Source organism: Suricata suricatta, chromosome 5 (genome assembly GCF_006229205.1).
Source record: "Suricata suricatta isolate VVHF042 chromosome 5, meerkat_22Aug2017_6uvM2_HiC, whole genome shotgun sequence".
Lineage (NCBI taxonomy): Eukaryota > Metazoa > Chordata > Mammalia > Carnivora > Herpestidae > Suricata > Suricata suricatta.
In genome coordinates, this window is record NC_043704.1 from 118,403,713 (window position 1) to 118,418,520 (window position 14,808).

Here is a 14,808-nt window from a genome sequence, read left to right on the forward strand (position 1 = left end):
TGGTAACACTAAGGTAATGAAAGGATTGGAGGCCACCAAAAAGGTAAATATAAAATAGATACTATTTTCTATTCTCTTAATTTCTTTACATGTATTGTTCAAAAAAGAATGAAAAAAACCCTTTTTATCACTGTATTGTGGAATAGATAATGTATGATATATATGACAACAATAGAATAAAGGTAAAGATAAAGGAGAGATAAATGGAACTTTATTATTACATATACACACAGAGACACACAAAATACATGAAGAAATACAGTATTAACTCTAAGCAGATTGTGATAAATTAAAGATTTATATTATAATCCCTAGGAGTACCCATTAAAAATGCAGGACTTATAGCTAAAAGCCAAAAGATTAAAATAGAATACTGTAATTTTTCAGCTAACCTGAAAAAGTCAGGAAAGGAAGATCAAATGAAACAAGAGAAAGATGAGACTAGTAGAGCAGACAAGCAAATGGCACACTAAATCCAAGCATATCAGTATATATATTGATTACCAATATTCCAATTAGAAAACAGAGATAATTAGAATTGTTTAAAAAGCAAGGCCTATCTATATGTTGTCCACAAGAAAGCACTTGACATACACACACAAAATAGGTTGAATATAAGAAGATGGGAAAAAATTCCATGCAAATTTCATTAAAATTAAAACTAACTGAAACTAATAAAGATCCTAATAAACATGAAAATGGGTAAACACTTAAACACTTCCTAAAGGAAGATATATGAATAATTAATAACTACATGGAAAACTGCTCAATATCATTAGTTAACAAGGTAATGCAAATTAAAACCACATTGAGATACCATGACAAACCCACCAGATTGTCTAAAACAACTGGTACCATCAGGGCACCTGGGTGGCTCAGTCAGTTAAACATCTGACTACAGCTCACGTCATGATCTCATTGTTCCTGAGTTCAAGCCCCACATCTGGCTCTGTGCTGACAGCTCAGAGCCTGGATGGAGCCTGCTTCGGATTCTGTGTCGCACCCTCTCTCCCTCTCTCTGCCCCTCCCTCCCTCCCTCCCTCCCTCCCTCTCACACACACACACACACACACACACACACACACACACACACACACACTTTCTCTCTCTCTCTCTCTCTCTCTCTCTCTCAAAAACAAACATTAAAAAAAATAATAAAACAACTGACATCATCACATGGTAGTAGAGATGTGATATAACCAAAGCAATCCTAGCTAGAGAGGTATAAAATGTTGCAACCTCTCCAGTCATCTGAGTGGCTCAGTGGGTTAAGTGTCAGACATCGGCTCAGGTCATCATCTCCTGGTTTCTGAGTTTAAGCGCTGTGTCAGGCTCTATGCTGACAGCTCAGAGCCTGGAGCCTGCCTCAGATTTTCTGTCTCCCTCTCTCTCTGCCCCTCCCCCTCTCACGCTCTGTCTCTCTCAGAAAAAAAAAAAAAGTTGGTTTTTTTTTTTTAAATGCTACAACCTCTAGGGGAAATGTTTTAGTAGTTTCTTCTGAAGTTAAATATCTACATCTACACCTACTCTTGGACTAGGAATTGCTCTCCTGGGTATTTGTGCAAGCAAAATGAAGGTGCATGTCCACAAAGAGGTTTGTACAAAAATGTTCCCAGCAGCTCCATTCACAGTAGCCCAATCTGGAAATACCCAAATGAGCATCAGTGGAGAAGGGGTAAACAGACTGAGGTGTTTCCATATGCTGGAATATTACTCAGCGGAGTAAAGGAACAAACTGCCAACAAGCACAGCAACACGAATACATCTCAGGCGCTGTACTAATAAGGGAAGGGGAACACAGAAGAGTACACAGTACGTGATTCCATTTAGATGAAGGTCCAGAATAAAACCTTCTGGCAAGTGGTGTGGAAAGTCGGCAGACTGACTGGGGAGGGATACAGGAATTTGGTACAAAATGGATTCTATATCATCCTAGTAGATTGGCTTCTATGGATAGATCAATTTTTTCAAATTAGTATGGCTAAGGTTTATGCACTTCATAGTATATGAATTTATCTCCCTGAAATCTGTCAATAATAATAATAATAATAATAATAGTAATAAACAGGTGGTGGGGTTTGGATGTTGGTATTAACGAAAAGAATAGAATGATATTAATTGTTAAAATTGGGTGATGGATATATAGAAGCTCATTATATTAGTCTATTTACTTTGTTTATGCTTGAAATTTTCCATGAATAAAAAGTTTTATAAATTATCCAACCTCAGTTTTTATAACACATTTTCTTAGAGATGCGTTTTAAGAACGTTATTCTTGGGGCGCCTGGGTGGCTCAGTCAGTTGAGCGTCCGGCTTCGGCTTAGGTCATGATCTCACAGTTCATGGGTTTGAGCCCCGCTTCAGGCTCTGTGCTGACAGCTAGTTCAGAGCCTGGAGCCTGCTTCAGATTCTGTACCTCCCTCTCTCTCTGACCCTCCCTTGCTCGCACTGTCGCTCTCTATCAAAAAAAAAAAAAAATTAAGAAAAAAAAAGAATGATTTTCTTCAGGGTGCCTGGGTAGCTCGGTCGGCTGAGCATCTGACTTTGGCTCAGGTCACAATCTCACAGTTCATGGATTTGGGCCCCAAGTCAGGCTCTGTGCTGACAGCTCAGAACCTGGAGCCTGTTTCGGGTTCTGCATCTCCCTCTCTCTGCCCCTCTCCTGCTGGTGCTCTGTCTCTCTTCTAAAAAATAAATAAAACATAAAAAAATGTTTTTTTAAAAGAATGATTATCTTCTGTGTCAAACAAAATATTTACTTGAAAGTATATTTGTTCCCTTAGTTTGAATTCAGTTTTTCTGTTAAATTCAAGCAAAATTAAATTTAGAACTTGGTGTTAAAATATCTAAAATGATTTCTCTTGACTTATCAGTCCCTATGCACAAAAATACCTGAAATGATGTTTCTCAGATATTAATTGTGGTTCATTTTAGGTGGCTGGATTTGGGGAAATTTATTTTTTTTGGATGCTTTTCTGTACTGCTGAGAATTTATAAACATACTGTTTTTACAAACAAAAATTATTCTTAAAATATTAAAGATGTATATAGCATATAAAGTTTTCTGGTAGTGAGAGTTTTATGTACCAACTAATTCAAATTTTGTCCATGGACATGGGTTTTAATTTTATTATACACATCTACCTTGAGGGTTCTTAAAATCTGTATAATTTGTTGAGACTGTATGTTTTGTCTTTACTTGTCCACAAAGTGAAAGAAAAAGGAAAGAAACTATAGTCCTGACTTTACTCCTGTGCTCTCTTGTGCTAATGTGATATGTCAAGTCACAGGTCATTCAGCATCTGTGTGGGGGGCAGAGAGGTGTATGTGGAGAGTATATAATCGTTTCTTAAGAAAAAATTTAAAAGCTTCTGTCATTGCCTTTATTTACTGTACTATCACCGATATTCTAACTTCCCAGGTCTCCTTATGGTTGCACTACCGTGACCTCTATCAGTATATAAACTTGGATTTGTTTTCATACTTAATTGCTTTAGGGGATCAGTATTGTGGAGGACGCCTCGAAAGACCTTCTGGCTCTTTTAAAACCCCCAACTGGCCTGACCGGGATTACCCTGCAGGAGTCACTTGTGTGTGGCATATTGTAGCCCCAAAGAATCAGGTAAGCTTCCCTGAAAAGCTGAAGAAAGCATGCATGTGTGAATGGCCTAGATGGTGTGAGAGGCCCATCTCTCAAGGGCTTGGCATGCAGGGTGGGGAAGGCCCTGCTGGACACAGGCATCTAGATCTTCAAGAAAGACCCAGGTTAAAATTGCTTTTGCCAAGTCATGTATTTAATTATATAAATTATAAAAATATAATTGTCAAATTTCAATATAAATAGTAAGCAGATCCCCATGACATTGTTTAGCCTTGTGGAAAATGTTATAAGCAGCAGTGACTAAGTACGGAGGGTTAGAATCCCCAAGTACACACACGTTTCGGGTTTCCATTTGTTCACGTAGCACATGTACCTGACAGCTTCACTGGGACAAAGCCAATGCGAGCACACCACATCTTCCCCTCAAAGAACAGAGAGTCTGAAAGCTAATCTGCTCTGTGGATTTTTTTTGGTTGTTTAACATAAAATTTGTTTAGGTTCCCCACAAATAACTTTATTCATTGCTCTAAAACAATCAACAGTGAAGGTCTTAGTTTTCCAGTGCTCATTAGTTTGTGGTCATAGGAAATTTTTTCTGGGAACCACTTTTAGATATTAATTACAGGAGAAAACTTAGCAAAGTAGCCCATGTCTACTTTGTGGACATTGGAAAATAAGTTGTAAGAAATTATCGTTACAAACACTACAGACTTTAATCACACACCAGATGGTGAGCATTATGATACTGTTTAAAAAACATTTCTAAACTGATCTTTTGAGGGGCACCTCGGTGCTCCAGTTGGTTAAGGGTCTGACTTCGGCTCAGGTCATGATCTCATGGTTCATGGGTTCGACCCCAGCCTTCAGGCTCTGTGCTGACAGCTCAGAGCTGGGAGCCTGCTTCTGATTCTGTGTCTCCCTCTCTCTCTGCCCCTCCCCTGTTCATTCATTTTTCTCTCTCTCTCAAATAAATAATATAACATTAATAAATAAATGGATCTTTATCATTTACACAAATACTATTTGCCACATGTTCATTTTTGAATGTTAAATTATTCACGCAAACATACCATGCAGGTTGGTGATTTGAACTCACACACACACACACACACACACTTTGATCATAATCCCCAAACCTAGTTTTATTTTTAAGAATAAAAATCTGGGGTGCCTGAGTGATTTAGTTGGTTAAGCAGCCAACTTCAGTTCAGGTCATGATCTTGTAGTTTGTGACTTCAAGTCCCCATCGGGCTCTGTGCTGACAGCTCAGAGCCTGGAGCCTGCTTCGAATTCTCTGTCTCCCTCTCTCTCTGTTCCTTCCCAGCTGGCACTCTGTCTCTCTCAAAAATAAATAAACATTAAAAATTTTTTAAAAATCTGGCCATTTAGTTAATGATGAAAGATTACATAAATTTATTAACTTTTTATAGTTTAACATTTAAAAACCTTATTTCTCAACATTTAAGGCAGTATGTAATCCTTGAGATTATATTGGTCATTTTTCTTTTTGTTAAGTTTGTAAATATATTGGTTTAAATAATTTCAATTTAATTATACTTGCAGATTACAATTCGGCATCTTTATTCATCTCTTTAATTATTTAAATTTAAATTTGGATTTCATTTTATTAACGTGATTTTTTACTTTAGCCAATTGAGATTTTTCCTTTTATAGTTTATCGTCAAGTTGGTTTCCATGTAACACTGAGTGCTCATCTCAAGTGCCCTCCACTGTCCTCACCGCCCTCCTTCCCACCCCCCATCAACCCTCAGTTCTCACTATTCGAGTCTCTCATGTCTCATGGTTTACCTCCCTCCCTCTCCCCAACAGATTTCCCTCCTTCCCCTTCCTTATAGTCCTCTGCTAAGTTCTCCTGTTACACTTATGAGTGAAAACATAAGGTATCTGTCCTTCTCTGCCGGACTTAGTTTGCTTAGCATGACACCCTCGAGGTCCATACACGTTGCTACGAATGGCCAGATTTCATTCTTTCTCATTGCCATGTAGTATTCCATTGTATAGATAAACCACATCTTCTTGATCCATTCATCAGTTGATGGGAATTTAGGCTTTTTCCATGATTTGGCTATTGTTGACAGTGCTGCTGTGAATATTGGGGTACATGTGCCCCTATGCATCAGCACTTCTGTATCCCTTGGGTAAATCCCTAGCAGTGATATTGCTGGGTCATAGGGAAGTTCTATTATTAATTTATTAAGGAACCTCCACACTTTTCTTTTATTATTATTATTTTTTTAATGTTTTATTTATTTTTGATAGAGAGACAGAGCATGAGAGTGGGAGGGGCAGAGACAGAAGGAGACACAGAACTGGAAGCAGGCTCCAGGCTCTGAGCTAGCTGTCAGCATAGAGCCTGATGTGGGGCTCGAACCCACAACCATGAGATCTGACCTGAGCCGAAGTCAGAGGCTTAACCCACTGAGCCACCCAGGCGCCCCCCCTCCACACTTTTCCAGAGCAGCTTCACCAGTTTACATTCCCACCAACAGTGTAGGAGGGTGCCCATTTCTCCTCATCCTCGCCAGCACCTGTAGTCTCCTGATTTGTTCATTTTACCCACTCTGACTGGCGTGAGGTGGTATCTCAGTGTGGTTTTGATTTGTCTTTGCCTGATGACAAATGACACTGAGCATCATTTCATGTGTCTGTTGGCCATCTGGATATCCTCTTTGGAGAAGTATCTGTTCACGTGTTCTGCCCATTTTTTCACTGGATTGTATTTTGGGTGTGGAGTTTGGTGAGTTCCTTGTAGATTTTGGAGACTAGCCCTTTACCTGATATGCCATTTGCAACTATCTTTTCCCATTCTGTCAATTGCTTATTAGTTTTGTTGATTGTTTCCTTTGCATTGCAGAAGCTTTTTATCTTGATGAAGTCCCAATAGTTCATTTTTGCTCATGATTCTCTTGCCTTTGGGGATGTGTCGAGTAGAAAATTGCTGCAGTTGAGGTCAAGGAGGTAGTTTCGTGCTTTCTTCTCTAGGGTTTAATGGTTTCCTGTCTCACATTCAGGTCCTTCATCCATTTTGAGTTTCTTTTTGTGTATGGTGTAAGAAAGTGGTCTAGTTTCATTCTTCTGGATGTTGCTGTCCAGTTCTCCCAGCACCACCTGTTAAAGAGGCTGTCTTTTTTCCATTGGATACTCTTTCCTGTTTTGTCGAAGATTAATTATTAATTGGCCATACACTTGTGGGTCCACATCTGGGATCTCTATTCTGTTCCATTTGTCTATCGTCTGTTTTTGTGCCAATACCATACTGTCTTGATGATGACAGCTTTGTAGTAGAGGGTAAAGTCTAGGATTGTGATGCCTCCTGTTTTGGTTTTCTTCTTCAATATTACTTTGGCTATTAGGGGTCTTTTATGGTTTCATACACATTTTAGGACAGTTCTGCTTTGAGAAGAATGCTGGTGCAGTTTTGTTTGGAATTGCATTGAATGTGTAGATTGCTTTGGGTAATAATGACATTTTAACAATGTTTATTCTTCTGATACATGAGCACAGAATGTTTTTCCATTTCTTTGTTTCTTCTTCAGTTTCCTTCATAAGTTTTCTATAGTTTTCAGCATACAGGTCGTTTACATCTTTGGTTAGGTTTATACCTAGGTATTTTATGTTTTTTTCGTGCAGTTGTGAGTGGGATCAGTTTCTTGATTTCTCTTTCTGTTGCTTCATTATTGGTGTATAAAAATGCAGATTTCTATATGATGATTTTGTACCCTGTGACTTTGCTGAATTCATGGATCAGTTCTAGAAGGCTTCTGGTGGAATCTGCCCCCCATGTAGAGTATCATGTCATCTGCGACGAGTGAAAGTTTGACTTCTTCTTTGCCAATTCTGATTTTGTTGTCTGATTGCTGATGTGTTAAACAGCAGTGGTGAGAATGGACACCCCTGTCGTGTTCCTGATATTGCAGGGAAAGCTCTCAGTTTTTCCCCATTCAGGATAATATTAGCTGTGGGCTTTTCATAAATGGCTTTTATGATTTTATGTAAGTTCCTTCTATTCCGACTTTCTTGAGGGTTTTTATTAAGAAAGGATGCTGTATTTTGTCAAATGCTTTTTCTGCATCTATCGACAGGATTTTTTGGTTTTTATCTTTTCTTTTGTTAAAACCAACACTGATGGTTTTGTGAATATTGAACCAGCCCTGTAACCCAGGAATGAATCCCACTTGATCATGGTGGATAATTCTTTTTACATGCTGTTGAATTCAATTTTCTACTATCTTGTTGAGTATTTTTGCATCTGTATTCATTAAGGACATTGACCTGTAGTTCTCTTTTTTTGTTGGGGCTCTTTCTGGTTTGGGATTCAAAGTGATCCTGGCTTCGTAGAATCAGTCTAGAAGTTTTCCTTCCATTTCTGTTTTTTGGAATAACTTGAGAAGAATGGGTATTATCTCTGCTTTAAATGTCTGGTAGAATTCCCCTGGCAAGCCAGCCATCTGGTCCAGGGCTCTTATTTGTTGGGAGATTTTTGATAACTGATTTGATTTCTTCACTGGTTATGGGTCTGTTCAGGTTTTCTATCTCTTCCTGTTTGAATTTTGGGTAGTGCATGTGTGTTTAGGAATTTGTCCATTTCTTCTAGATTGTCTAGTTTGTTCATATATAATTTTTTATAGTATTGCTTGTATTTCTGAGGGATTGGTTATAATAGATCCATTTTCATTTGTGATTTTGTCTATTTGGGTGCCCTCTCTTTTCTTTTTGAGAAGCCAGCTCGAGGTTTATCGATTTTATTTTTTCCAAAAAATCAACTGTTGGTTTCATTGATCTGTTCAACTGTTTTTTGGATTTTATATTGTTTATTTCTTCCCTGATCCTTATTATTTCTCTTCTTCTGCTGGGTTTGGGGTGCTCTTGCTGCTCTCCTTCTAGTTCCTGTAGGTGCACTGTTAGATTTTGTATTTACGCTCTTTCTGGTTTCTTGAAATAGGCCTGGATTGCAATATACTTTTCTTAGGACTGCCTTTGCTGCATCCCAAAGAGTTTGGATTGTTGTATTTTCATTTGTTTCCATATATTTTTAAAAATCATCTCTAATTGCCTGATTGTCTAGTAGGGTGGTGTTTAACCTTCATTTTTTTGGAAGTGTCCTAGACTTTTTCCTGTGATTGATTTCAAGTTTCATAGCATTGTGATCTGAAAGTGTGCATGGTATGATCTCATTTCTTTTATATTAATTGGGGGCTGCTTTATTCCCCAGTATGTGATCTATCTTGGAGAATGTACCGTGTGCACTCGAGAAGAAAGTCAATTCCATAGCCTTAGGATTTAGAGTTTTAAATTATATCTGTCAAATCCATCTGTTCCAACATGTTGTTCAGGTCCATTGTTTCCTTAGTGATTTTCTGTCTAGTTGATCTATCCATTGCTGTAAGTGGAATATTAAAATCCCCTGCAATTAGCACAATCTTATCAATAAAATTGTTTCTGTTTGTGATGAACTGTTTTATGTATTTGGGTGCTTCCAAAATCGGTGTGTAGATATTTATAATTGTTAGCTCTTCTTGATGGATAGACCCTGTGATTATTATATAATGCCCTTCTTCATCTCTTGTTGCTGCCTTTACTTTAATGTCCAGTTTGTTTGATATAAGTATGGCTACTCCGTCTTTCTTTTGCCTTCCAGTTGCATGATAGATATTTCTCTATCTCCTTACTTTAAATCTGAAGGTGTCTTCAGGTCTAAAATGAGTCTCTTGTAGACAGCAAACATGTAATTTTGGGTTTTTTTTTTAATCCATTCTGCTACCCTATATCTTTTGATTGGAGCATTTAGTCCATTTACATTCAGTGTTATTATTGAAAAATATGGGTTTAGAGTTATTGTGTTCTCTGTAGGGTTTATGCTTGTAGTGGTGTCTCTAATACCTTGTATTCCTTGCAAAATTTCCCTCATAGAGTCCCTCTTAGGATTTCTTGTAGGGCTGGTTTGGTAGTCATGAATTCTCTCAATTTTTGTTTATTTGGGAAAACCTTTATCTCTCCTTCTATTCTGAATGGCAGGCTCACTGGATAGAGGATTCTTGGCTGCATGTATTTTCTGTTCGTCACATTGAAATTTCCTGCCATTCCTTTCTGGCCTGCCAAGTTTCAGTAGATAAGTCTGTAACCACTCTGATAGGTTTCCCTTTGTATGTTAGGGCCCCTTTATCCCTAACTGCTTTCAGAATTCTCTATCTTTATATTTTGCCAGTTTCACTGTGATATGTTATGCTAAAGGTCGATTCAAGTTAGGTCTGAAGGAAGTTCTCTGTGCCTCTTGGATTTTGATGTCTGTTTCCTTCCCTACATTGAGGAAGTTCCTAGGTATAATCTGTTCAAGTACCCCTTCAGCGCCTTTCTCTCTTCTTCCTGAATTCCTATGTTAGGGATATTGTTCCGTTTGACTGTATCACTCAGTTCTTGACATCTCCTTGTGTCCTCGTGGATCAATTTATCTCTCTTTATTTCAGCTTCCTCTTTTTCTATATTGTGTCTTCTAATTCACCTATTTTCCTCTCTGCCTTTTCAATCTGTGCAGTGGCTGCTTCCATTTTATTATGTACCTCATTTATAGCATTTTAAAAAATTCATCACAACTATTTTTTAATGTTTTTTATTTATTTTTGACAGCATGAGCAAGGGAGGGTCAGAGAGAGGGGGAGATACAGAATCTGACGCAGGCTCCAGGCTTGAGCTAGCTGTCAGCACAGAGCCTGATGTGTGGCTCGAACCCATGAACCATGAGATCATGACCTGAGCCAAAGCCGGACACTTAACTGACTGAGCCACCCAGGCGCCCCACATCACAACTATTTTTAAGGTCCCTAGTCTTTGTAGCAATAGTTTCTCTGATGTCTTCCATGCCATTTTCAAGCCCAGCAATTAATGGTATGACAATTATTCTAAATTCTTGCTCAGTTATGTTGCTTATATCTGTTTTGAGCAATTCTGTAGCTGTAACTCCTTCCTGGTATTTCTTTAGAGGAGAGTTTTTCCATTTCGGCATTTTGGCTAGCTTTCTGTCTTTTGTCAGTTTAAAAACTTGTTATGCACTCTGTGCCTGTGAGTCTTGCTGTACTAAAGGAGGCTCTTTGACTATCCAGGACCTGTCCATTCAGGAAGTGTTCTTTTAATGGTGTCCCTTGGTCTCTCTTATTGTGCCTTTGGATATTTTATTTCCCTACTCGTAGTGATATTTTGGACTCTCCACCATGTATACTCTTGGCTTGTTTATTGAGGTAGCCCTGAAAAGGAAAACATACACACAGGGAACAAAAGCCAGCAAACGCACAGACAAGTCAAACAAACAAGCAAATCAGAAGGGCAAAAAAAAAAAAAAAAGGAGGAGGAACAAAAACAACAAAAAACAAAGGACAGTCTAAAAGCATAAAACCAGAAATCCCAGCTACAAATAAAGAGGAGAGGGGAGGCAGTGCTGATGAAAGAGCATGTACAAATAGAGAAGTGACAGGGGTGGGGAGGAAGGGAAATTGAACATTGACCAGGCAGAGAGACTAACAGGCTTAATTCAGAGAGAGAAAGAGGGGAATATGGTAGGAGGTGAGGATGAAAAAACAATGATAATGTTACCCAAAGAAACTATATAGTCTGATCATTCTAGAGAGAGAGAGAAAGGAAGGTAGCGACTGACGTGTAGAATATGCATCAAGAGAATGGATTAAATGTTACTGTTTAAGCAAACCAGTGACCAGAGTGCCCAGTCCAGCGGAGGGGAGAGATAAGAATGAGATAAGGGAAAATATATCTGAATAACAATAATTGATCTAGAGTTAATCACAGCAATGCATCAATGTTGCATTTGCCTTGGCACTGGGGAAAAAAAGGCAGCTCTCCAGTGCAGATGGGCATGGTTTGGTGTCTTGCCTCCACTGCAGGTCATCTCCCTGAGGCCCCAACTTGGTGGTTGTGGGGACAAAAACGGCAGCACCCCAGTCCCTTCTCGAACCAAGCATTGCATCTCTTTTGGGTCCAGTCTCACTGTGCCATGGGTGTAGCTAAAGTCGGCCAAGTTGTTTTTCCCAAGTCCAGCCTTGTTTCCAGATCTTAGTCCACGAACGTGAATGATACCACCTGAAATGTACTGGCTTCCAGGTATGGAGTAAGGGGAGTAAGGAGTAGTTTCTCCTCCTGGCTCTGCCTAGGATTGGGGCACCTAGTCCAAGGAACGCACCACAGTTAGAGAAAGGATCTCTCTGAACACCCTGCGGTTACAGATGGGATGATAGGATCCCTCTCCGTCCCGGACTGAGGTTTTTCTCTTCTCCAGGGACAGTTTATAACAGTTCCAGCCACTCTTTCTCTTCCTCTCTCTGCGGAGGGGGCTCCCTCCCCTCCATACTTCCTGTCCCGGCCCATTTTTATCTTCGCTAGCTCGCAATCATGCATGCTCCTGTGAGGCTGTCTTCTTAGTGGACTGTCTCTTTTCCTTCCAGACTCTTGCAGTTTGGTGTCTTATGGCTTCAGTCCTTCCTGGTTTTAGAGATGCTGGCGAAAAAGTACAGAGCTCCCTACTTCTCCATCATCTTTCCCAAGCAGTACCCCAATTGAGTTTTTAATCATTGTTGTAAGGTCTGAAATCACCGGAATCACTTTCACAGAAGATGAGTATAATGTGAAAATTAAGTCCTGAGTAATTTCTGTGTCTATGGGCATTTTATTCCAATAAACACTTACCTTTGTCTTTTATCATAGTTTGCACCTTTATTTTCCTATTAAAATTTTTTTTTAATGTTTTTTATTTATGTTTGAGAGACAGAAAGAGACAGCGCAAGCAGGGGAGGGTCAGAGAGAGGGAGATACAGAATCCGAAGCAGGCTCCAGGCTCTGAGCCAGCTGTCAGCCCAGAGCCCAGTGCGGGGCTCGAACCCACGAACTGTGAGATCATGACCTGCCCGAGGCCAGATGCCTAACCGACTGAGCCACCCAGGCACCCCTATTTATTTACTTATTTTTAATCTTCTCTCTCAAAGCTTTTATATAACTAAGTAGAGAAAAGTTCAGCCAATGTTTTAATAATCTGGAAACCATTTAATAACCAACTGGTGAGATGTTACTGGACCCAAAGAGGAGATATTTTAATATGATTTAAAACAGTGCTAAATATGAATCAGCTATTATTCACTCGTAACTGGTGCTGACTTTTTAAATGTGGGTGAACATGTAGATATGTGGCAGTTATGTTCAAAGCTAAAATTTACCTTTGGTCCCTCTGTGATGCTGTTGCTGTTATCATCCTCATCGAGGTTGCTGTGTATAAATCTTCTTTTGCTAATAACTAGGGCCTGTCCTAACAGGAATTAATGCCCATTATCTTCCCTAAGCATCAGGGAGGGATCCCTGCCCACCTGCTGCCCAGCAAAAGTGGAGATCAGCTGTCTGGGTGCCGTGGATATTTATGAACCCAGTGAGATTTCCTTTGATTCACTTGTTGGAGGTGCTCTGGAAAAATCTGCTTGTGAGGGGAATGACTGCCAATTAAATCAAAACCTCCTATTGACTTGAATAACTTAGGACACCATTATTGGTAGTAGTGCAAAAAATTAAGAAATACTAAAGAAGTGTAACACTGACTTGGTATGTGCGTGCTTTTATGCACCCTCTTCAAAAATCAACCGCATCACCAAGTAGGCTGTGCGCAACTCATTAGGCACATTTTCAGACATACTTCTAGAAGTCTTCACAGTAAGTCCCCACTTCCTAAATCTCTGGTCCTAAAGAATGTGACTCCTTCACATGTGATAGGAGTGTTGTCCTCCTTCCCTTGGAAGAAGAAGGACTCCATCCACCACCTCACCCACCCAGATGCACACACGTACACCGCACCCCAGCACACACCAATGTAGGGGAGCATCTCAGAGAAGGAGGAGGGAATTGGCATAGGCTCTGCTTCCCACCCCATCACGTATTCAGTTATGGTATTAACGTAGGCTGCTAGGGTTACGTGGTGTTCCCATACTTTTGTAGCTGTGGGTGAACAGATCTCCTAAATGTAAGGTCTTACCTAGGGTTGAGGTGATCTTTTATAATGATTAAAAGTTAAGGCAAAATAATACCACAGTTTTGTTAACTGCAGAAGAAATACGAAAACCATAAAGAAACAATTCAAACAGAAGGAGTATTTTCTTTACAAAGAAAGATCATGATATCCTACAGATCTGGGCAGAGGAAGATTTCTGTGTGAGATTATTCCTCAAAGCTATCTTGACATTTCTAATGTTGTGATTTCTCTAAAGCTTATAGAATTAAAATTTGAGAAGTTCGATGTCGAACGTGATAACTACTGCCGATACGATTTTGTGGCTGTGTTTAATGGTGGGGAAGTCAACGACGCTAAGAGAATTGGAAAGTATTGTGGTGATAGTCCACCTGCGTAAGTAGCACCTGTTTTAGTTCATTAATATTTAGTAGCTCCAAAATTCTTTCTTATTAAATTGCCCAATTATATTTTATTTTCTGGAAGATTCTATGCTGTGTTATTTTGTTCACAAATTCTTGGGTTCATGGCAGTAGAGTCCCATACAGCCCCATCATAAGAAATAGCAAGCCCAGAGAGTGAGGCGGCATTAATGAGTGTAGCAAGGCCTCGGCAGCCAAACTGATAACAGAGGCAGAGTTGGTGATGTCCCAGAGTTAGATGCTAGCTAGACACCTGGATCTGCCCTGGAAAGGTGAGCTCAAGCACCAGAGTGCAAGGGGGGAAATTCTTAGAAAAAAGGAGGGGGCTGAAATTTGGGGATCCAGAGAAGGAAACCTAGATGTTTATTACAACCCAGGTGCTTTTACCTAATCAGAGACCTGTCCGGGACCCTTTATGGCTTTGTACCTCTTCCTCACATTGTTGCTCAAATGTTTGCTGGGTGAGCCTGAAAGGTACCATGTGCTTATCAGCAAACATTTATGGAGCTAAGAATTCTGCTGCTTACTAGCTGTGTGGCCGTGAGCCAGTTGCTTAATTCCTCTTAGTTCCCTGTTCTGTGTTGGTGCAAGGTATTTCACACCTTCACATACAATACTAGAGAAAACCTCAGTTGAAATTACTACAGCCTAGGGCGTCTGGCTGGCTCAGTTGGTAGAGCTTGCAACTTTTGATCTTGAGATGTAAGTTCAAGCCCCATGTTGGGTGTTAAGATTACTTAAAAAAATAAAATAAAATCTTGAGGAAAAAGACATTA

At 39.6% G+C, this 14,808-nt stretch overlaps 1 protein-coding gene across 1 annotated transcript in view; it reads left to right on the forward strand.

The window, feature by feature from the left end:
* PCOLCE2 (procollagen C-endopeptidase enhancer 2) overlaps positions 1 to 14,808 on the forward strand; it is an 80,146-nt gene that overhangs the window by 51,148 nt on the left and 14,190 nt on the right. The window contains exons 6-7 of the mRNA XM_029938764.1: positions 3,498 to 3,622; positions 13,870 to 14,006. Coding sequence (XP_029794624.1) covers positions 3,498 to 3,622; positions 13,870 to 14,006 — 262 coding nt within the window. The remainder of the gene's footprint in view (positions 1 to 3,497; positions 3,623 to 13,869; positions 14,007 to 14,808) is intronic.